The 24,477-nt window shown below is 46.8% G+C and overlaps 1 protein-coding gene across 3 annotated transcripts in view; it reads left to right on the plus strand.

Moving 5' to 3' along the window:
• Positions 1 to 251: 251 nt before the first annotated feature.
• Positions 252 to 24,477, plus strand: part of LOC120400208 (24-hydroxycholesterol 7-alpha-hydroxylase-like) — a 52,545-nt gene continuing 28,319 nt past the window's right edge. The window contains exons 1-2 of one of the 3 annotated variants that reach the window (XM_039528618.1): positions 252 to 642; positions 22,379 to 22,514. In XM_039528618.1, coding sequence (XP_039384552.1) covers positions 460 to 642; positions 22,379 to 22,514 — 319 coding nt within the window. In that variant the 5' untranslated portion in view covers positions 252 to 459. Of the gene's footprint in view, positions 643 to 19,001; positions 19,046 to 22,378; positions 22,520 to 24,477 lie in introns of those variants that run through there. The other 2 variants (XM_039528620.1, XM_039528619.1) reach the window with 2 other exon arrangements.

Here is a 24,477-nt window from a genome sequence, read left to right on the forward strand (position 1 = left end):
GCATCACTGAGTGCTGCAGATGAGGCTTCTGGGAAATGTAGTTCCTCAGCCACTTGTTATACACATACACACGCAGTTTGTTAGGACGTTTCTTTGTAGCTATTTGTGATTGAGTAGCTCACAGCTGTTGAAATAAGTTTCTAACCCCCTGCTTTGAAGGTAGATAACAACAAACGTTTGCAACCTGAGCCGATTTAAACTGTTGTAAATCTCTCACCCACTGATTAAAAAACCCTCCCCTCCCACCCCCCTTCCAGGGTGGGCAGAACAAACCGATAGTGTTTCTTGCCTTGGAGTCTTGTTTCTATGGCAGTGATCAGCCAGTGGCATTGACAGGACAGATAGGCCTTATCTGTCTGACCTGGACTGAGCCTGGGCAATCTTTCAAGCTGGGATCCTCAGCACAGCAGCCAGTTCAAAGCAGCAGAGGAGCAGCTTCCCTGGTCAGTGTGCAGGAAAATGGATGTCACTATGGCTGTTCTGTTGGCCTTGGTTCTGGGACTTCTTGTGGTCAAGTTTGCTTTGTTTCAGCCAAGAAACCCAAATTCCCCACCTTGCATTAGTGGCTGGATCCCTTGGTTGGGAGCTGCATTTCAGTTTGGCAAAGCTCCCCTGGAGTTTATAGAACAAGCCAGAGTCAAGGTAAGAATTATAATGGGGTGCATGCATCTGTGCGTTGGGGTGGGGTGCCTGGGGCAGTATAGGGAGACAGATGAGGAACCTTTTTTGCATTAAATGAATGCCTTACAACATTAAGAAGATTTCTATCATTTTTTATTATAACTCAGAAGCCCCTGGCTGAAAAGGGTAATATTTGTGTCAACTGATTGGCTGGTTACTCTAGATACCTTGGATTTGATATTGCAATCACTGTTTTCACACAATAGTACCCGAGCACCTGATCAGGACACACAATGCACGCGGCTTTTCTTCATCAGCTGGGTACTGACCTGGGTTCTACATGAGGGGAAACACGTTGTGAAATGCATTGGGACTGTAAAAGTTTGTACGAGCTAATTGTATGAGGTATCATCTAATACATAGTCAGTAATGCCAGCTGCATGTGTTCACAAGCCATGGGCTGCCCTCCCCCACATAATCATGAAATTAAAAAAAAAATTTTGGGGGAGTTTTTTTATTTGCCTCCTTTTTGAGTCTTTAGGGTTCCTGTTTTCAAGCTGTTCTCTGCAACGAGTTCTAGAAACTTGGTGGGGTTTGTGTCCCCTCTCCCCCCTGTCTACCCCATGAAACCTGAGATTAAAACATAATCTCATGACTCCAGGAGCTGGAGCTTTAAGAGAAACACCAAATATTGCAAGACTTGCAATAAAATAAAACTGGCAACAGTGATAGTTCAGGATGAACCACACAACAAGTTCATACAACCTAGCTGAGCTGCAGAAAAATTCCCTGGCTTTTGAGTGCATAATATTTCAACCTTAGTGTTACATAATTGTAAATCTCTTCTTCAGATCTTATTATTACATCTAATGTAAATCAAAGGGCAATGTTAGAGCAGGTGCCTGCTGCCATCCAGAATGATTCATTTTGCAAAAGAGTTATTTCCAAAACATTCACTTTGAGGACTGAATTTTTCCCATGGTTTATTTCTTGCTGCATGTGATTTCTTCTGCAGGAAGTTGGAGCAATATCCCTTTAGATACTTAAGGTTGAAGCTAGAGATTGGGCATGGATTAGACCTCATTGAAGATTAATGATTTTGGTTGAAAAAAAAAAGTTGTTTGAAATGAACAAAGGCAATTCAGACCAAGAAATTGCATTAGAAAATGTCTTTAACATTGAGCAGGAGTTGTCCTTTAGACTCACGGGCCTGATACTTATTTACACCAAGGCCATTTTACTCCACTCTGGCATTGTAAAAGGGCCTTAACGTGGGAATAAATTACATTTACACGTGGTTTAAAGCTCCTTTACACTGTCAGCAAGGGGTAAAGCATCCTTCAGGTAAAGGAGAATCAGGCCCATTGGGACTGCATTAAAGTTAAGCATATGCATAAATCTTTGTAGGATCAGGGCCGTAGACACAATGCGCTGTGCATTCCTGCCCAGCTTGCCAAAGGAATACCGGTAAAAAAAACTTCTGGAATAAAAGTAATGAAAATTTAGTTCAAGTTTTTCACTTTTATTGAAATTCAAAGCTATGATGCAAACTTTCAGTTTCAGAAAAATCAGCATTTTGGAAAAGGTCTACTGTCAATTTTCAGATACCGCCCCTGCCAATTTCTATATTTCATAAGCACAGATTTTTGTTTTTGTTTTTTAAATTGGAAAAACCCACAAAAATAAGGTTGTCATCTGTCCAGGTTTTCCCAGGAATGTCCCTTTTTTGAAGTAACTGTCCCTGGAAATTTGTAAGGGTGCTCAGTATAGTTTTAGGGGCTCAGGATCATCCCAGATGGCCCAGTTTTTTGTACCTCACAGTGGCAACCTTACACACAAGCAATAGGGGAAATTGACTATACCAATGAATGGTGTCAGGTATCAGAGGGGTAGTCTGTTACCTCTATAACGTCTGTTAGTCTATAAGGTGCCACAGGATTCTTTGCTGCTTATACCAATGAAACTGACTACCCCAAGGGCTGTCAAATGCACAAACTAATAAATAGAGAAATAGCCTTTTCTTCTCTACTCTCTTCCAGTTGGAGTGATCCTGGGTGCTATTTGTAACAACACTAGATATAAAAAGTGTAGACAGATTTGTAATCGTCAATGTCCTCATAATTACTTATTTAGATTTAAAAAATGATGAAGATGCCTACACATAGCTCTCGCTGCCTTAGAAATAGTATAGCATAACCTCAGCAGCATTCAAACAAGAATTCTGCCAGGCAGACACGAGACTTGTTTTGACCCCTTCATCCATTGGCGCTGACTCAATGGATGTTCCAGGGCTAGAGCACCCGTGGAAAAATAATTAGTGGGTGCTTAGCAACCACAGGCAGCCAAGCTCCCCCCCCCCAAAAGTGCTTGCTGCCTGCCAGTGGCCTCGCCGACCAACTCCTCCCTCTCCCTCCCAGTGCTCCCTGCGTGTGCAGGAGGTGTTGGGAGGGAGAGGGAGGAGTGGGGACAGGGTGGGTGGGTAGGAAAAGGCTGGGCAGGTGTGGGGGCTTGGAGGAAGGGGTGGAGTTGGGGCAGGCCTGGGGCGGAGGGGGGGGGGTTGTCCCTCCTTCCATCTCTCCATGTGCGGGGGAAGTGGGTGCCTATGTCATCATCATTCTGGGAAGTATCCCTCAGCCCTCTCCAGAAACCCTATGAAACAGATGTCTATTGCAGCATGGCTGGAAGATCACCAACTTAATCAGGAAAAAAAACAGGAGTACTTGTGGCACCTTAAAGACTAACAAATTTATTTTAGCATGAGCTTTCGTGAGCTGCAGCTCACTTCTTCGGATGCATAGAATGGAACACACAGACAGGGGATATTTATACATACAGAGAACATGAAAAGGTGGAAGTATGCATACCAACAGGCAGAGTCTAATCAATTGAGATGAGCTATCCTTAGCAGGAGGAAAAAAACTCCAGAGAAACTGCTGAACTTGAGTTAATATGCAAACTAGATACTATTAACTGTGGCCTAAACAAAGACTGGGAATGGTTGGGTCATTACACCAATTGAATCTATTTCCCTATGTTAAGTTCTCCTCACACCTTCTATGGGCCATCTTAATTATCACTTCAAAAGTTTTTTTCCTCCTGCTAACGATAGCTCATCTCAATTGATTAGACTCTGCCTGTTGGTGTGCATACTTCCACCTTTTCATGTTCTCTGTATGTAGGGTGACCAGATCACCCAGGTCAAATATCGGGACATGGGGGGGGGGGACAGAGGGGGAAAAAATGGCGGCAGAGCAAAAAAAAATCCCCCCCCCCCCCTCCTCCTCCTCCTCAGCGCTGAGGAGGCCGAGGAGACTCGGGAGGGGGGGGGGGGGGGTGGTGTGTGTGGGCCCTGGCCTGGCAGGTGACAGGGGGCGCGGGGGAGAGAGAGGAGGGAGGGGGGGGGGGCGCCAGGCGGGGCGGTTCTTGGCAGGGCGGCGGGGAGCAGGGCAGCTGGCAGCCGCTGCTGCGCGCTGAGAGGCTCGGGAGGAAGGCCGGGGGCGGGGCCGGCTGGCGGCTGCCACTCCCCCCACCGGGGCCCCCGCTGGGACCCAGGGACCCAGCGCGCAGCCCCCCAGCCAGGCCGGCTGGCGCCTGGGCTGTGGTGCAATCTGGGGGTGGTGCCTGTGGGAGTGGCAGGCGGCCCCAGCCCCCCCCCCCATCCCGCCCGGGGAACCCCCGGGGGGGGGGCTGGGCTGCCGATGACTGTTGCACCAGCGGGCACCAGCGGGCCGCCAGAGCAGACCAGGAACTGGCGGGGCTGGGGCGCAGCGTGCTGCGCTGCTGGGGGCCCGGCGGCCCCGGCCTGGGGGGGGGCTCCGGGCCCCGGCCGCTGCCAGCCACAGCGCCCCGCCCACTCCCTTGGCGGCTGTGGAGCCAGCTGCAGCGGCTGCTGCAGCAGCTGCTCCCTGCAGCCCTGCTGGCCTGCCCGCCCGCCCCGCCTAGCCTCCGCGCCGCCCCCTCCCTCCTCAGGTACTGAGTCCTGCCTGCTGCCTCCAGCTCCCTGCTCCTCCCACCGGCACCCCCGCTCCTCCCCCGGCGGGGGGCATGGCAGGGGGGGGGAAGGAGGGGGGATTGGGGGAGGGAGGGGGGAAAGGAGGGAGAGGGGGGGCTGGGAGGGGCGCGGGCCTTTGCTTGTGGTCCTTTTCCTTGTTTGTCCAGTGTTGTCCCTGTCCCGACGGGACAAAAAGTCGGGACAAAATAGAAAAAAAGGAAAATCTATCTGTATGTATAAATATCTCCTGTCTGTGTGTTCCATTCTATGCATCCGAAGAAGTGAGCTGCAGCTCACGCTAAAATAAATTTGTTAGTCTTTAAGGTGCCACAAGTACTCCTGTTTTTTTTGCAGATACAGACTAACACGGCTGCTACTCTGAAACTTAATCAGGCTATTTCAGATCAAGGGAGAGAGAGCAAGTTCCAGAGTCCTGGAGCTCTCACAGGGAGTGCCCTGCCACTATCCCCTCCCCCTTTTATAATGATAGGGAGTGCATTCACCTGGTAACTTCACTAAGGCTTTGGCTACACTTGCATTTCAAAGCGCTGCCGCGGCAGCGCTTTGAAGCGCTTTGAAGCGCTAAGTGTAGTCAAAGCGCCAGCGCTGGGAGAAAACTCTCCCAGCGCTGTCCGTACTCCACCTCCCTGTGGGGAATAACGGACAGCGCTGGGAGCGCGGCTCCCAGCGCTGGGGCTTTGACTACACTGGCGCTTTGTAGCGCCGCAATTTGCAGCGCTGCAGAGGGTGTGCTTTCACACCCTGCTGCAGCGCTGCAAATTTGTAAGTGTAGCCAAGCCCTAAAAGTTTTGGGGGGAGGAATAGCTCAGTGGTTTGAGCATTGGCCTGCTAAACACAGGGCTGTGAGTTCAATCCTTGAGGGGACCATTTAGGGCCCTGAGGCAAAAATCTGTCAGGGGATTAGTCCTGCTTTGAGCAGGGGGTTGGACCAGATGACCCCCTGAGGTCCCTTCCAACCTTGATATTCTGTGATCATAGCTGCAGCAGTATGGCATGGGAAGATGTACAGTCTCTAGGTAAGCAGGTTCCAGACCATTTAGACCTGTCTAGGTCAGAACCTTTAAATGCATTATTAGGTGCACAGTGGTTTTAAAAAATGTACAATTTCTACAGAGACAAGGTGGGTGAGGTAATATCTTATATTGGTCCAACTTCTGTTGGTGAGAGACATAAGCTTCCAAACTACACAGAGCTAGTCTTCCTGTCCTGTTGGGTTCTGGGAAGTGGGTGGATACAAGCCCACCCATGGCTAAAGGCCCCTTGCCCAGCCTAAGGAGAGGAGCCACTTAACATACAAACAGCCATACTGGGTCAGACCAAAGGTCCATCTAGCCCAGTATCTGTCTACCGACAGTGGCCAATGCCAGGTGCCCCAGAGAGAGTGAACCTAACAGGCAATGATCAAGTGATCTCTCTCCTGTGATCCATCTCCATCCTCTGACAAACAGAGGCTAGGGACACCATTCCTTACCCATCCTGGCTAATAGCCATTTATGGACTTAACCACCATGAATTTATCCAGTACTCTTTTAAACACTGTTATAGTCCTAGCCTTCACAACCTCCTCAGGCAAGGAGTTCCACAAGTTGACTGTGCGCTGCATGAAGAAGAACTTCCTTGTATTTGTTTTAAACCTGCTGCCTATTAAGCTGTCTACTTAGTCCAGGACTCAAATAGATACTGGGGACAACAGAAGAAAAAACAAGGGCAGGTGTGAGGATCAAAGAATCAAAAATAAGGAACCTGAAAGGGACACTGTGCAGAGAACCTCAGACAGCATCCACTACTCCTCAAAGCTGTCAAGGGAGCCAGCAGACATGGGCCCTGAGGAATTCTGCCCAGATACCTGAGCAGAGAGAGGAACAGAAATAGGCCCCACAGTCACAGAGAACCCCCTCAGCCAACATCCCCTCCCTGCCAGGGGAAGGTACTAATAGCATCACAGCTAAACACAAGATCAAACAGATAGTTTAGCACAAGTAGTTAGCACATGTTCTAATCTAAGGGACCATTCAAGATGGAGTGGCCCATTAACACCCTGTAGTCATAGGACAAAAAGGAAGGTCAATGGGCTACTGATGGTTGTAATAAGCCATAAATCCAGTGCCTTTATGAAGACCATGATTTTTAGGGCTAATTTACACTGGCATCACTAAAGCACTGCCACAGCTTGTGTGGTCACAGTGCAACCACCTCCATGAGGGGCATAGCTCCCAGCACTGGGGCACTGTTTACACAGGTGCTTTATAGCACTGAAACTTGCTGCGCTCAGGGGGGTGTTTTTTCATACCCCTGAGCGAGAAAGTTGCAGCGCTGTAAAGTGCCAGTGTAGACAAGCCCTTAGTGTCTCACAAAGTTATGAATTTAAGCCCCAGGCTCATCTTTTGAAAGTGTTTAGTACCTTCTGGCTCACCTCCCTTCTCTGGGTTTGCTATCTGCACAACTCCTTCCTCTCAGGGAGTAAACTGTAGGCTACCTACCTCTATAATCCCAAACAAACCTCCCATCTTACTGGGAATGACTACAGTCTACTTCCCTACAGTTCCTTTCTGCTTTCAGCTCCTGAGCTTTATACGGCCCTCTCTGTTCCTGTCCACCTGAGTCACATACGATTAATCCCTGCTTCCTGGCTTCTCCTCCTGATGCAGCCTGGGCAATTAATTGGCCTATGTAGCCACCTTAACCTCTTCAGATCTTGTGTGAGGTGGACACCCCATCACACCAGTAAAAGATATTACCTCACACAGACCTTGTCTCGCTAATATCCTGGGACCAACATGGCTACAACAACACTGCATACAGTTCTGCAGGCAAGCCAGGAGAGCTTGTATTCTGTGCAAGGTGAAACCAGTGGCTGGAGAGGAAGCTGCACATGTTCTACTTAGGGTCATCTTAGCAATCATGGTGTTAACTTTTGTGTGCTTGATCTTACAACCTTAATGTTGTCTAAATGCTCATCATTTTGCACTGATTTGTGGCACAAGTCAAATTAACAAGCACTTCCTATCTTCAAAGTGTCTGAGCAAGCTCTGTAATTAAGCCTGTCTAATATAGTGAAGGAAGGACACACCTTTGAGGATGTTTAAGGGGGTTGTTGAAATAAGCTGTCACATCTTACTGCTATTATTAACAAGTATTTAAATACAATATCTGCAGTGAGTGACACAAGAGCCTTTGCAGAGCTCTGACTCAGTCATGTAACAATAAGATGCATATTATCAGTTAATAGAAAAATGGTATGTTATTGTGAGGGATAGCATGGGATTAGGTAATGTTGGAATTTTTTTTTCCTTGCAGGAAATTTTGACTTTTTGTCAAACAGTAAGAAACACCAGACTGAAAACTGTTCTGTTTTCAGCTACCAACAATTGAAGATTTTCACCCCAAACCAAAACATTTTCAGCTAAAAACTGAAAATGTTTCAGCTTAAAATTTTTGGCTTCCAGGTTTCTGGGGTTGTTGCTGGTGGAGATCTTTGGGTTTTTTTAATAGGAAAACAGACACTTCTGTGAAAATCTTTGATTAGTCAAAATCCAATTTTCCATATAAAAAATGTTGTCAATGGAATTTTTTTGTACTAGTTCTAATTGCTGTGCAGATGTCCAGGATAACACAGCTAGGGTTGCACATGCAATCTTAACTTTAGCACTTCATGACTCAAGTGCTTAACCATAGAAACGTAACATCTTCTAAATATATGGGGCGGAGAGAGGCAGTTAAAGGGAATTTTGCAGTTTTTAAAGAGAAAAGAAATTACATATGCAAAATGGTTCGGCTAGGCTGCACTGGAATACCTACCCTCCCCCAGACCAACGCAAAGCCTAGCGAGCTCATAAATTGCACTTAAGCTCACAGAGGCCTTGTCTCATTCCAGGCAGCTCAGGTGATCTGTCTGTTCGTTACCCCGCTGAGTCAGCCAAACATCCTTGCATAACACAAGCCTTCTTCTGGCAGCTCAGACCCAGGTACCACCAGAGCTCCAGTTTGTTTAGGATTGTCCCTGGCAACGTCTGGTGGCTATGGATCTCATTGGTAAAGGACATAGCTATGGGAAATGGGAGAGCGAATCAAAGCTTGTATGTGGTGGTTGCTTATTCACTGGTCATTCTCTTACAACCTTACTCATGGAAATCTGTGTCCGAGGAAGGGCAACGGAGCCAAAGTTAACCCTTTCTCCACTAGGGCCCCATAACCCTATCGCAGAGGGATTCTGGGTGAACACCTGGCTTCATTGAAGTCAATGGGAGTTTTACCATTGACCTTTATACCTTTTCTGAAATTTTAAAAGAACGAGAGGCTACCTCAGCCTCCCTCCCCCTATGGTTCACATTCACCAAAAGGTCTAGAGCAGAAGTATTATGGTCAGGAAGGCGGGTGATCCAATGTAACTATTCCTGCTAATGCCCAGCGCATGTCACAATTGTAATACATAAAATTGCAATCTTGGCAGGTCACGGATTATTATAACAAGTGTCAGCAACATGCTCTGGATGCCATAAAAGGCATGCAGATTAAACACTGCCCCTCTCTTTAATGATTTACAATCTAAGGGCCTGATCCAAAGCCCATGGAAGTCAATGGCCAGGGAAGTCAACAGGAGTCTTTCCCATTGACGCTAATGGATGGATCAAGACCCAAAAATGCAGACACAAATGCGAAAATCCAGGCTGGGAGACCCAGAGGCAGGAGTTTTACTATTGACCTCAGTGGGACCAGGATGCCACCCTTAGATTAGATAAGCAGCATAGGGGTAAAGGGTAAGAGCACCAGTATAGTATTTGATGAAACAAAGTTTGTTTGGCAGCACACTAACTATATAGTCCAACTAATTCAAGTATCAAGGTCAACACCATCATTTTAATCATAAAAATGATCTTTCCTCCACCCTAATCAGTGAGGTATCCTGAAATGGAAAATTCTGTAAAATCTAGTTACACACTGTACATCTGCCAAACCCTTTTATACAATAATCCTGCAACTTTAAAACTGGACATGCTGCCAAGAGATCGTGGTGTATGTACAGATGTAACTCTTATTTCTTCTTCGAGTGATTGCTCCAATGCATTCCAGCAATGTTCTCGTGAAACAAGCAGGGTGAGCCGGCTTGTCCCCCTCTGCAAGGCGCGATCCTCTGTGGGACTTCTCGTGACCACTCCATTTCACCTGGAAGCGTCTTTTCTTTGCGTGCGGGCAGGCAGAACACCATGGCCGCAGGTCATTTCTCTCTCTCGAGTGGTCCCCCCCCCCCCCCTCCACACACACGTCTTCCACAGGGGGTGGGGGTGGGGGTGTCGCCTTCGCCTCCCTCAGGCGAACAGGAAGTGTGTCAGTTTCGTTCGTTTCCGGGGGGCGCTCTCTGTCTCTCGCCGGCTCTGCCTTCAGCACTCCCTCCTCCTCTCCTCCTCCCTTCCTTCTCCCCTACAGAGGCTCGAGTGCTGCGGAGGGAGCCTCGAGCCATCCATACGAGCCGGCTCCAGCCGCCCAGCGAGCATGCAGCACCCACCTGCCGCTCGAGCTGCTCTCGCCCCATCCCCATCCATTGTGGCCCATGACCCTCATCATGCCCCCGATTTCACTCCACCATCCCATCCGACCCTCCAGTCCCTCCATCTCTCCCTCCTGCGTGGCGTGGTTGACCGCAGAGAGACTGTTACTGCGACGTGCAGCAAGTCCTGCTTGAAGCAGAAAGCTTCAAAAAACCCAACGTCTCACCACCATGGAAAATGACATGGCCTGGTGGAAGTGGTTCGCCTAGCCAGTGCTCAACGTGGTACCCTACCTGACCAGACCTAGACTACCTATGGTACCCTTGGGTCCTAGGTCTGGCGGTCCTCCTGTCCGTCGGTCTCGCTCCGCGGGTCACTCCTTTCTTCCCTTTCTCCCCGTCTCCTGAAGGTCCACCATCTTTCCCCTCCGCTCTCCTCCCTGCCTGAAGGGCTCGACCTTCCACCCCCCCAGTGCCCGCCTGCCCCGACTGGGACTTGAAACTCGTGTTCTCTGGCCAGGCTCATCTCCCTCGTGCCCTCGCCTATTCCTACTCTATCTCTTCTCTCTCTCGCCTCCTTCCTGCCGCCCTGGTGCCCATACATCGAGGCCGGAGAGGGAGAGCCGGCGGCGACGCCCCCCCGCCCTTCCTTCCCGGATATAGTGCAAGCTCGCCCTCACCGGCCTTCCTACCAAGGGTGGTCCCTCCTTTCCACCTCTGGTCTCTCGTTCTTTTCCGGTCTTCTTCCCGAGCCCCCCCATCTTCCCCTCCACACCCTCGGCCGCCGTGGCGCTGCCGTGTACATCGACCGTTTACATCGACGGACAAGGTTTCCGCGGCGTTCACCCAGCTCTTCGATCGCATGACGCGCGGCGGCGTCTCTACTACCGCATACCAGCTGGCGTGGGTGACGCATCAACTCATGCATTTCATGCTCTCTACGAGCTCACCACGTGGACATGCCGACTCACAGCCACAGCATGCCGACTGCCGCACTGTCCCATGCCTTCCCCCACCACCTCACCAGAGCGCATGTCTGCAGATGGTCCACACCTGTCGTTCACACCCACCCACTCCCTACAGTGGCACTCCAGTCTCTCACTACGGCAGTGCAGCCCGGCTCACTCCACTCTCCCACCCACGCCACACTCCTTACCCACCCCTCAAGGCTTGGAATCTAATCACTCTGCATTGAGCAACTTGACAAGAAGAAGAAAAATGAGAGAACCGATGTAACCACCTGTGTTTCTGAGACGTCGTCAATGTGTTTTCCAGACCCGCCTTCCCCCCCACTGTCGGAGCGGCCGAAGGAAGGAGAAGGAACTGAGGGCGGGAAGGCAGCGCGGCCGTAGGCGCCAGCGCCCCGCGGCGGCCCACAGCGCGCCGCCCTTGCACGCCTGGAAGGGTTACAGAGAAAGCGGGGACACCGCCACAGCACACGCGAAAAACAACAAGGAACACATTGCCAAGAACAACACAGTCTTGCCTTTGCTTTCTGATAATTTTGCTTGTGTCCAGTGACAGGAACCATTTTGAACTCAGAGTTTCTGAACCAGGTTATAAAGGAGACACACACACTGTGCTCTTGTAACTTACTGTTCAGTGTGAAGTACATGCTCCATCCTTCACCCAATCAATAGAGGATGTGAGTCTGTTATTGGCCCAACCTACAAGGCATGGTTTTTTTGCTCAAACTGTAGTAGGTCCAAGTTTTAGCTATGCAGGTCCCTCAGTTCAATTGCCAGCCACAACCCAGACTCACAGAGACTTTATTTTTGTTCCTTCTTGGTTTGTTGTTTTCCTTACATTAAAATAAAAGACATTCAGACGGAAAGCATATGGTTTACTGAAAAAAAACCAGTGGCAGCTCTCGCAGAGAGGGGGTTGGGACACTGCCACACCAAAGTAGCAAACCCACATATTTTTATATATTTGTTGTGTGTCACTCACGAGTATGATGTGAACAAAGAAAATCTATAGCAGCCATGGCGCATGCTCCTTCACCGCCCCCATGGCACATGCATAGTGATGATTTACAACATCTGAGTCAGGAGTGTGTTGCGGTGATTTCAATGGGGTTTGGGGAGCACTGGTTCATCACCAGAAGAGGTCAAGCTCCCATTTCAATGTTAGGACTCTCCTGCAGCACCCAGTGGGTTCCCCCCTTTTGCTGCTGCTACTGTCATTGCTTGAAACAGGCTCTTGTTTCAGGCAGCAGCTGCAGGAAAAGGGAGACCACTGGACACCGCAGGAGAGAAAGAATCGGTGCAAAAATGTTTTCATCAATATAATGTCATGATTTTTTTCTGCTACACTCCTCCGGCCCCAAAGTTCACCCTGAGGGAGGCAGCCCTGATCTGCTCTGCCCCCGGCCAAGATGCCCCACACGCCGCTTGTCTCACGTTGTGCCCACTCCCCTTAGGTGACGTTTGCAGCATGCACAGAATCCTTGTCCGAGGGAGGCAGAATATTTTTTTTCTGCAGAAAATGTGCTGCAGTTCTGCCTTTTGCCTACTGTGGCACCAGAACAGCCTGAGCTGGCTGAGGCTGACTGGTCTGGTGGGTGGCGGCGAACAGCTAGCAGGCAGGTGGTGGGTGGATTTTTTCCTCAAGTGAAAAGTCACAGCAGCCTTCTTGGAGGCAAAGTGGGCCACACAGGGCTGCTGGGGTCACAGGGCCACATGGGAACGTGGGGGCTCCAGGCATGGCCACCTGGACAGGCAAGGGGGGGACTGAAGATGCTGTGCCTAGGGGCGCGTAAGGTGGAAATCCGTCCCTGCCAGTAGATGGCTGTTTGGTTGCTTATCTGAAGTGAGTTGGTGGCCCCATCCAGGTTTTTGTGGACAGGTAGACATCAGCTTTAGCTGAAGTCTCACGAAAGAAAAAAGGGCTGACGAAGCTTGAAGACTTAACTATCTTCTCATCCACAGGGTGGCCTGGAGGTAGCTTGTCCTGCCGCTAATTTCTTGTAGATTTTAGAGCTGGTCAGAAAATGGGGAGTAACTTTTGCTCTTTCTCCCTTTTGTGGGAGACAAGTGATAATTTTTAATTTTGGTGGGCACCAAGTAATTTTATCCCCCAAATTACCAAAAATATTTAGTCTAGAGAAACAAGAAATGGTTGGCCAGTCTTACTAATTCTCTCTCTCTCTCACTGACGATTCAGGGATGTGACTCCACTCTTAGTTACAGGGGTTCTTTTACATACTTTAGGGGACAATAAAAACCAAGCAAAATAGCCATCATTCATAACTGTGATTATTTTATTATTAGAGAAAGGAAAAGAAAACATTAAACAAAACACAAATGATAAACTGGCTACTTCCATTGCAATCTCTTCTTTATGCCTCTGAGGAGAGTTTGTAACAGAGATGACACTTTTGAGGGTGAGCCCACCTCTGGTGGGGCATTTTGCTCTTGGTAAATTGAGGCCCAGGTCGTCTTATTGTGAGTCCAGTCTTAGTATCTCATAGGAAACTACAAGCTGTTTATGGATGGACAAAATTTTAAGGCAGATGGATCCTGTCAGGTTGTCAGAGACATAGGCACCGACTTCTGCTGGCTCCTTGACCACCCCTCTGCACCCAGCTTGGCCTGACTCCACCCTGCCCTGCCCCGATTCCAACCCCTTCCCCAAATCCCGGCCCCACCTCTTCCCTGCCTCCTCCCCTGAGCATGCCACATTGACACTCCTCCCCCCTCCCTCCCGGAGCTTGTTATGCCACGAAACAGCTGTTTTGCAGCAGCAAGCACTGGGAGGTAGGCGGTGTGACGGAGCGATTCTGGCGGGACCCAACTGAGAGTGCCAAATCAGGACCAATTGCTCAAACAGGGCAGTTACAGCCCTAGGCTGGGGTTTTTCCACCTCTAAGGCAAACCAAACCAGCCAGACAAAAAGGACTTTGGTCTCACCCCACTGGCTTACCACAAGTCACACAAGCAATTTCCTTAGACACTCCAGTCTCCCAGTATCACCACCAGTGCACTCGTCCTGGGGATAAATGGTTATGAAAACCAACAGCCCAATAAAAGAAAAAGGTTCTCTCAATCCCAAAGGACCAAGCCCCAGACCCAGGTCAATATACACATCAGATCTTACCCACAAATCACGCTGTTGCCAATCCTTTAGAATCTAAAGGTTTATTTACAAAGGGAAAAAGGTAGAGAAGAGAGGTAGAATTGGTTAAATGGAATCAATTACATACAGTAATGGCAAAGTTCTTAGTTCAGGCTTGCAGCAGCGCTGGAGTAAACTGCAGGTTCAGATTAAGTCTCTGGAATGCATCCCCCGCTGGGATGGGTCCTCAGTCCCTAGTGTAGAGCTTCAGTTTGTAGCAAAGTTCCTCCAGAGGTCAGAAGCAGGATTGAAGACAAGATGGAGACGAAGCATCAGGCTTATATAGACTTTTCCAGGTGTAAGAATCCCTTTGTCTTCACTGTGGAATTTTACAGCAAAATGGAGCCTTGAGTCACATGAGCCAGTCCCTGCATACTTTGCTGAGTCACAAGGCGTGTCTGCCTTCTCTCCATGGGTCCATTGTGTCCTTAATGGTCCTTAATGGGCCATCAAACAGGCTAGGCAGAGCTAACACCAGCTTGTCTGGGAGGCTTCCCCCAGAAGCACAGCACAAACTTGAAATACTGACAGCATAGAGCCAACATTCATAACTTCAACTAAAAATGATACAGACATACTGACAGCATAATTATAACCAGCAACCCGGAACCTGGTCTTAGACACCTTATATGACCCCCTTTACTTAGGATTTGGTGCCACTACAGGACCTTGGTTGCAACCCATGTTCTATATGGTCCCAATTTATATCAATAACGTCACAGGCGGAGAAGCAGGGATGCGGTGCGCTCAGGGGAGGAGGTGGAGGTGAGGTAGGGCGGGAGGCGGGGAGGGGAGGGGAGCTTGGCTGCTGGTGGGTGCAGAGCACCCACCAATTTTTCCCCATGGGTGCTTCAGCCCGGAGCACCCATGGAGTCGGAGCCTATGATCAAAGAGAACCTAAACTAGTTTATAAAAAGGCAGAGTAAGCACCCTTAACTAACTCTGATCAAAGTTGTTTAAATCAGTTGCTTTGAAGAAGCCATTTAAGGAGTTCTCTTAAAACAGGCCATTTAGCAAATCTCTTAAATCCAATTAAACCCACTATTTCTCTGTTTACAAGTGTTTAGCCTCTGTCTCCTCTCCAGGAATACATGGTCTAACCATCTGGTGATTAACAGGAGAAGCTGTCTATATTTTAGATTACAATATCATTTCAATAGCCAAATAAAATCATGACAAAAGTTTTGTAATCTAATCCCTTGGCAGTGTTTTTGGCTGCTTCCACCTCATCTGTGATGATTGTCTTTGGGTTGGAAGGTAGCCTTTCTTTGCTATATACTGTGTGTATAGTTTTCTGCTTTTTCTTAGTTGTTTGTGGCCTCTTGCTGGTGGAGGGACAGGATGAGTTGAGGAATGCTTCAGCATAGTAGCAGAGAGTGAGTGAACAGTGCTCACTTCAGAATTTTATACTCTTCTCCTTCCTATTTTCATGAAATTATAAGAAAACACCTCTTTCCGACTTATTTAGATTCAAATTTGGCTGCTGTCATCCTTTCCTTGACTCCATGGTTTTTTGGTGGTACACCTCTCGATATAATGTGACCCGATATAACACGAATTTGGATATAACACGGTAAAGCAGTGCTCCGGGGGGGCAGGGCTGCGCACTCCAGTGGATCAAGCAAGTTTGATATAGGTGAAACCGCGTTATAACGCGGTAAGATTTTTTGGCTCCCAAGGACAGTGTTATGTCGAGGTAGAGGTGTATCTTCAGCTCCTGAAATTGCATCTGATTAATGAATGTGCAGCACACTTCTAAATGTTTTTGTTCTTCTGTGGCAGGAAAGTATCAGAAAACTTTTAAAGTTTTTAAATTCTTTTTATTTAGTCTATTTTCTGAGATTTTTTTTGCAGTTTTATTAAACAGGAAATGAAATTCTGTTTTCAAAAAGTCCAAACACCCCTGCTCTTTACATAAATGCTTTAATTCTCAAAGCAATCCTTTTAGAAGACACTAATTTTTGAAGAGTTTTTTGCTTAAAATTGTTATTAAATAATTGTTTGATTCTTCATAACAATTTTTGTTGAGATTATTCTTGTCTTCCTGAGTTGGGTGAGTAGCTGCGTAAGTTTGCTAAATAGCTAAATAATTAATTCCACAATAATATAAGTACACTCAATTTAAATGGCCTCTTGCATTAGTAATTAATTTATCAAGGACATTAGATTCCATGATGGTCCGTCAAGCATTTTACCATTTACAGTGGTAGCAATTATATTAGGAAATTATATTAGAAGATTTGCATTTAGTAAGCATTTCACAGGGGCATTCCATCTCCACATTTAAGAAATAAAGGTTTTCTATAATCTATTTCTCAACAATAAATGTTTTTCTTAAGGTTTCCAGGAGGAAGATTTTACAGTGATTACAAAAGAATCTACTTTACTGCCTATTTTATGGTTCTGTTAACACAACCTTATGTATGACTCCTTTTTGCTCTTAGCATCCTCTTAAAGTCTGGACCTAACTTTTGTGCAAGGTCTGTTATTTGAGGTAAACCCATCTCTTTGCCAACTGATGTTTTAGGTAGGAGATGTCTCCTTGTGAGGGAGTGCCCATCCCACGCAAATCTTGAATGAGTTATTGTGGGCCAGGAGGGGCCAATTAACCTTAGATGCTGAACCTAGAGGGGAACCAGGGATAGGGCCTAATGGCAGATGAAACCCTGCTGGCTGAACATTGAAACCGACGGCAGGCGTGGAGGGTGGGAGTTGCCTTAGACAATAAAGGAGAAGCAGCAGGGGATGAGGAATGGTTTCAGACCAGGAACAAGAAAAAAGACTAGATATATCAGGATCTGAAGATGAAGGAATCCATAGAAATGAAAAACAAAAACAGGATAAAAGTCAACATTGCATAATTGTCAAATGAGTGTAGGCCTCCTGATTGGGGGCAGGGGGCGGGAGAGAAAGAGAAGGCAATTGCCCAGGGGCCTGGCGATTTAGAAGGGTCTGCGGGCCCCCGGCTGTCACCGCTGCTGTGGCCCAGAACTGCTGTCCGCAGACCTGAATGAGTGTCAGGAGATGTGAACAGAGGAGACACTGACACTCTGAAAATGGCGGCAAGGATAAAGCAAATGCTGGTGACCTACAAACAGGGCCGGCTCTAGACCCCAGCGCGCCAAGCGCATGCTTGGGGCGGCATTTTGCCGGCAGGGCGGCAGGTGGCTCCGGCGGACCTTCCGCAGTCATGGCTGTGGGAGGTCCACCAGAGCCGCGGGACCAGCGGACCGTCCGCAGGCACGTCTGCAGGAGGTCCCCCGGAGCCACGGGACTGGCGACCACCAGAGCGCACCCCGCGGTGTGCCGCCCTGCTTGGGGCGTCTGAATTCCTAGAGCCGCCCCTGCCTACAAAGAGCTAAAAGCATGCGGGCTGGAGAGCTATTGATTAGAGTGTAGACATATGGAGCAAGATGGAAAACTTTAAACAGTAACCTTAAGGAAACTGAAAGTTATTTGTCAACTGCCTAAATTCATGACAGAAGCATCAGGGGTTATGTATGAAGTGCTGCTAGAATTGTCTGAGGATGATATCGAAAAGAGTATAGGTGAAGATAAAGTATTGTTTTTAAAATGGCTACTTTAGTACAAGAGAGGGAGAAAACTGGCCTTCTGTGGCTTGATGTATAACACTTATAGGTGAGACACTTCTGAATAGGATCCAAATTGGGCATCAGTCTTGTTGGATTAAATCATAAGTGTCTCCCTGTCCTCCTATCCCATGATGTGCTATAATTGTCCAAGGTTTGGATGTGTGGCAGCGATTTGTAAGGGAACAACGAGGTGCAGTAAATGTGAAGGAAATCACTCCTATGAGAGAGGGAACAGAACCTAAATGAAGCAAAATGTACCCACTGCAGCGAATAGAAAAAGAAAAATACTCAAGTAAGAGAAAAGATGTACAGAGGCCGCAGAACATGAGTGGAATGGGAGAGCATGCATTGCTTATAGGGATAGAGATGTTTATAGCATTCATTACAGAAGTATTTAACTGCACCTTGCAGATCGAGGTGGGGGGGGGGACTGAAAAGATTAAAACCATAGCAAAAGCAGCAGAAAAATATCTGAAGATAGACAACCTCTCAATAGACCGTATTCATGTGATATTAAATGAAGGCAATAATACAACTTAAATAACATGGTCTTAACAATCCTTAGCTGAGGTGCAAATAGTTTAATAATGCATGGACAGGAATTTAAGAAAGCTATCTTTGAAATGGGGAAAAAAGCATGATATAATATATGTGCAAGAACCATGGCTAACAAGTAAATTTGTTTTCAGTCTATGGGGATATGATATACTCCCGCAGCATTTCTCAAACAGAGGTCGCCGCTTCTGTAGGGAAAGCCCCTGGCGGGCTGGGCCGGTGTGTTTACCTGCCCTGTCCGCTGGTCCGGCCGATCGCGGCTCCCACTGGCCGCGGATCGCTGCTCCAGGCCAATGGGAGTTGCTGGAAGCGGCGGCCAGTAAGTCCCTCAGCCCACGCCACTTCCAGCAACTCCCATTGGCCCGGAAGAAACTGAGGAAGCCAAATACCACGTATTCTGACCAATGACATTTCTGAATATATCAACAGCTTTGCCAAGTCTTTATGGAAGGATCAAAAGGTAATAGCATGGGTTGAGTGGGAACAGGCTTTTGTGTACCTAGTCTTGGAATCCAGAAATCTAAAAGGCTGTTGAATTATGCGACTGTTCTGACAGCTTAAGTAATGAGGATATTGTTGGCACTAACCTTGGTAATTTTATCTGATTCCTCATTAGGCATTTTGACAATCAGAACAGGGGCTTCGGGAAGCAGAAATGACATAGTAAGTGAAATAATGTTTCTAACCATGGAAATAATGCACGTAGGTATCTGTGTAAAAATAGCATGGATTGCGGTGCATTTCAGAATATCTGGAAATGAAACGGCTCACGAAGCATCAAAGCAAACTCTAAAAAACAAGGAGGTGGATATTAAGATTTCCTTAAGCAGATAAGAATTTAAAAGCATGATCACGAAGGAGCTTGCAAAGGAATGGCAAGAACTATGGACTAAGGAAACTTAAGGACTAAGGATTTATGATGTATGCTCAAAAGTCAGATAATACTATACTCCACAGTCATGATAGAGAAAGTGAAGTCGTCGTTTTTAGAGTGTTAGTAGGTCATTGTGTCTTAAATGATAAGTTCAACTTATTTAAAAGACATAAAGATGGGGCGTGTAATGTGTGCAAAACCAAAGAACCCGTTGGTCATGTTCTATGGCATTGTGGGCAATATTCCTTGGAAAGAAAGTTTCTTTATGAAAAACTGACTTGGCTTGGAATCAAAGACTGCTCCCTAACGGGACTAGTGAGGCTGGAATAATGCAAAAAAGCCTTGGTGCATTTCCTGAAGGATACTGGACTGAGTGAAAGGACATAAACAGAAAAGGCTAAACATGAATGAAGAAAGTGTCGGTTATTGCCTTGTATGATGAGGCTTCTGTGCCAAAAAAGAAACAAAGACAACAACAAAGGAATGGGCTTCAGCGAAGGGGTCTGAAGTCACTCCCTACAGGGAAAGGGGACTGGCCAGGGAGGAAATCCAAGGGGAAGGTAATCCCTGGGTCCTGCCCTTGACTAGGGAATTCAACAAGAGGGGTGAAGTAGCCACATGGGAATGGAGGATGCTCCAATGGTGAAACCAGAGATAGGAAAGGCGACAGAGAAGTGAGATAGGAAGGAGCTCAGGGAAACAGCAACGGGGTCTGGGACTGAGCAGACCTAGGTTGCTAGCCCTAGAGTCCCTGGGCTGGAACCCAGAGTAGAGAGTGGGTCCAGTGAGTGTGCCAAAGTGGCACAAGACCTGGAGATGGAACAGAAGAGTGCTGGAAGTGGTATGTGGACAGCTTGTCCAATGGGACTTTGTTACTCTGGAAGAGGGCACTTATATAGTCACCTGGCCAGAGGGCCGAGTCACAAAGAGAGTGAATCTCGAGTCACTGGCGGGGGGGGGAGAGGGGCTATAGCATGAGCAACTGACACAAAGGGGTGCCAGGTGGGACAAAAACCTAATTCGCAGCCCCACCCCCAAGGAAGTGCACTTGCCATGAGTGGACCTCTTCGCAATCCTGTTCTGTGATAAGATGCTCTGGTTGGTTGGTTAGTCTTTTGACCCAGCGCTTCTTACAGCGTTCACAATTTGCAATTAAATATTTTATACAAAACACAAATTGCAGTAAACATTGGCTATAATATTGTAAAACAGAGCATCAAAGCAAATAATACAGCCTTAAAGTAAAATAGGAACGATAAACGCTGCAATTTAGGGTTTGTATAAAGATAGTGTTATCTTCCTTGACTCTTGTAGAGTTTGTCATATTGACAGACAACAAAATTCCTAGGAATTTCCTTAGCTTGGATGTTTCATATAATTAAATAAAAATATATGCAGGTAAGGTACTTTTCTCCAAGCACCATATGTATGAAAGTAATTATTTGTATCTCCTAAGACTCAGTAAATGTGCAGACATGTTTGTAATGACTTAACATTATACAAATAAGTTATAATAATTTTACTAATCATTTTTGCATCAATATTGAGGTCTCTTCCCTACACTTTCCACCCACTCTTTGTCAAAACAATGTTATGACCAACTCCAATGGATAGTGAGGACTTCTTTAATCTCTGTCTGGTATCTCACAAGCACTGAATTCATGTTGCTACTGCTCTCTTGTGAAATCTATTTTATGTGCTTCTATAGTCCCCATTACCAAAGTAATCTGGGCACCACACATCCTTTAATGCAGTGATTCTCAAACTTTTGTACTGGTGACCCTTTTCACATAGCAAGCCTCTGAGTGCAACCCCCTTATAAATTAAAAACACTTTTAAATATATTTAACACCATTATAAATGCTGGAGGCAAAGCAGGGTTTGGCGTGGAGGCTGACAGCTTGCGACCCCCCCCAATGTAATAACCTCATGACCCCCTGAGGGGTCCCAACCCCCAGTTTGAGAACCCCTGCTTTAATGTGTTTATCCTCACAACATCCAAGCAGAGGAGAACTATTATTCCCATTTTACAGATGGGGAACTGAGGCACAGAGACTGTGTTTTTAACGAGGGTTACGCAGGACATCTGCGATACAATGAGGAATTGAACTCAGTCCTCCCAAGTACTAGACTAGGGCCCTAACCATGGGACAATCCTTTCTCTCTAGAATTCAGTGTGTTGGTTATAAGTCTACTTGAAAATATTTTACCTATCTCCCTAACATAAACTTAGGCTCCCAAAGACAGCTCTGCCAAACAGACCACACAATAATTACAGCCCAAATGAAGTTCAAAGTCAAAAAACTGGTGAAAAGTAATGCTTTAGCTTCCAAACAGTTGGGAGAGTTTGGATTGTGAGTGTAGTGAGTTCTCTCATTGCTGGATGTTTTGGGAAAGAATTGAATTGAATAGATATGGGATATTAGAGAAGCTAAGTTCAGAGAAAAGCTACGGCAATGATTTGTGGGATGGAAAACACATCTTACAATGAAAGGCTTAAGGACCTCAGTCTATTTGACTTAACCTTGTCTTTGATGAGATGTAGTCTTTAAACACTTACACAAGAAAAACATATTTGATATTAGGAGGCTCTCTAATCTAGCACAAATGCATAACAAGATCCAATGTCTGGAAGTTTGTTATAAAAATTCAAACTGGAAATAAGATGCAACTCTCTAACAGTGAGGGTAATAACTGTTGGATCAGATTACCAAGGGATGCAGTCGTTTTTCTGTCATTTGGAGTCTTTAAATCAAGACTGGATGTCTTTCTAGAAGTTATGTGATAGCTGAACCATAATTGTGCTCTGTGCAGGAATCACTGTGTGAAATTCTGTGGCTTGTGCCATGCAGCCGGTCAGAGGAGATGATCACAAAGGTCCCTTCTCACCTTAAAATCTGTGAATTCAAGTCTAATTTATTTACGTCTGTATGCTCTTGAACAAGGATTTTAGATAGTGAAGCTGCACCCCTCTATTCCTGCTTTGATTTTATTTTCTTTCTCTCTTACCCTCTCAACATTTTTATTGTACTGGTGCAATTCCTGTTGCAGGATCAGAGCCGTGGTCTCCCATAAAATGTCTTTGCAAAAGTCATTAATTTTTTAACTCATTGTTTTTGCAGTATGGGCCAATATTCACAGTGTTTGCTCTGGGAAACCGATTCACCTTTGTGACTGAGGAAGAAGGGATTGAAGCATTTTTTACATCTAAGGACACAGATTTTGAGCAGGCGGTGCAGCAAACGGTCCAGCGCACAAGTAAGGTATATCTCCCTTTCAAAGGAAAGCTAATCTAGCCACCCATCAAGGTTAAAGACGTGATCCATAGCCCGTGGGTCTTTGGATCAGGTCTTAAATGCATATCTTAATCCACAGTCAAAGCACAAAGTTAAGGGGCAAATGCAATATGCAATGTCATTGCCTGGGCCAGTCCTGCTCTCTGGATAGACACCAGTCTATCGTGAGGGGGTCCAAACTGCATGAGCCACTAGACTCCCTGGATCTGGGTAGTGACAGATCACTGTTCCCAGTTCTGGGACACTCTTGAGGTGCAGACCCCATGTCTGACATCCCTCATGGCAGTGGGACCCTGCACTCCAGCCACCTAGACCCTGGAACCTGTGCCCCAGTCTTCCTGAGCCCCCCAGCAGCAGTAGATAAGAGTCACTAGCAAGCTCCTATCCCTTTGGAGCTGGCTGGATGACACTTCTTGTGTTAGCTCTCCCCAGGTTGAGAAATGTCACTCCCAGTCCTGTCACGACCCAATCCCGTCCTCTCTGGCTTTGTTATACATCTGGAGCAAGCTACACATACGCCAGTTCAAAATGGAGCTCAGCGCCAGACACCAAAATGGGCCATATAGAAAATGGAGATTCTAATCCACAATGCAGGTTACAATCATAAATGATCCTCACAAAACTCAATGAAATTTATAAACTGACACCAACATATTCCCCAAACTGTCACACACAGATGTAACTATTTGTTGTCCAAGGCCCTGAACATGTATAAGGACCCTGGAACATGTCATCAGTAGATTTTTGAACCAATAACCTGTATTGTTGTTTGTATTGCAGTAAAACTTAACAGCCCCAACCAGGTATCAGGGCCTCTTTGTGGTAGGCGCATGTAAGAGCTTCAGAGCCATAGGACAGACTTCTACCACTTGAACAAAAGGAGAAACTGTTAGCTGGTAGCAATAGTAAGCTGTTCTCCTCTAGCAGGACAGACAGTAGAGGAGAATGCAGGACACACTTCGCTGGTGTGTTATGCCAAACTTGAATCCCATTCACACATCCTTTAAGCAATGGCAAGTGGACTACGGGAGTAAGTTCTCTCATTGCTGGGAGAGAAATGAGTTGATAGAAGATTAGATGTTTTGCATGTTTGCAGTGATGAGAACCAAAATAGGGTAGTTCTGATCCCCCGAAAAATGGTCTTGGATGGTGCAGCCAGCAGCTGTCCACTGCAGGCTTCATTTTCCACCTCCAAATACATATGGTGCAATCTGACTTTGCTAGTCATAAAACAACCATGTGCCAATGGACAACAGTGACAGTCCTCCCAAGAATTTCCCCTGCACCGGTATTTAATCACCTTTCCCAGTATTGCCAATCTCAAGCTTTCAAAATCATGAGTCAGGCCCTTCAAAATCATGAGATTATTTTCCAAATAATACATTTCAGGGTTGGGGTTTTTTTGCTGCCTTTTGGGCCACTCAGGTCACATTTTCAAACTTTTTATTCACAGCCAGGAGGGCCAGAAACATCCTTTGTTCTCAAATGAAAGCTGAAATTCTTATACAGTCATTTGACTCCAACACCTGGGGCATCAAGATATTGTGAGAGTTGGCAGCACTGTTAGACACCATGAAATGAATTCCCATATACTGGCCCGGCCTCTTCCCTCACAAACACCACACAGGGGAGAGGAGTGAAAACTGGGGGAGAATGGAATCAGACCCATTTACTATTACAAATATTTAAAAGCCGTACATTGCTTAAAACCCCCCAGAGAAATGGTGCTCCACATAGGGTCCTGGGACCTGCTGTGATGACACTTGCTATTTAATACAAGGCTTGAATAAAGTGACCAGATTATCAAACTGAAGAAGTGACACCTCTCACTCCACACCCAATCAGGAGTCTGTTCTCCACACTCAGCCGCTACTCTCACCTTAGCGAGGCTGCTGGCTAGAGCTCACGCCTACAGGCCTGGTGGT

Source organism: Mauremys reevesii, linkage group 3, assembly GCF_016161935.1.
Source record: "Mauremys reevesii isolate NIE-2019 linkage group 3, ASM1616193v1, whole genome shotgun sequence".
NCBI classification, from domain to species: domain Eukaryota; kingdom Metazoa; phylum Chordata; order Testudines; family Geoemydidae; genus Mauremys; species Mauremys reevesii.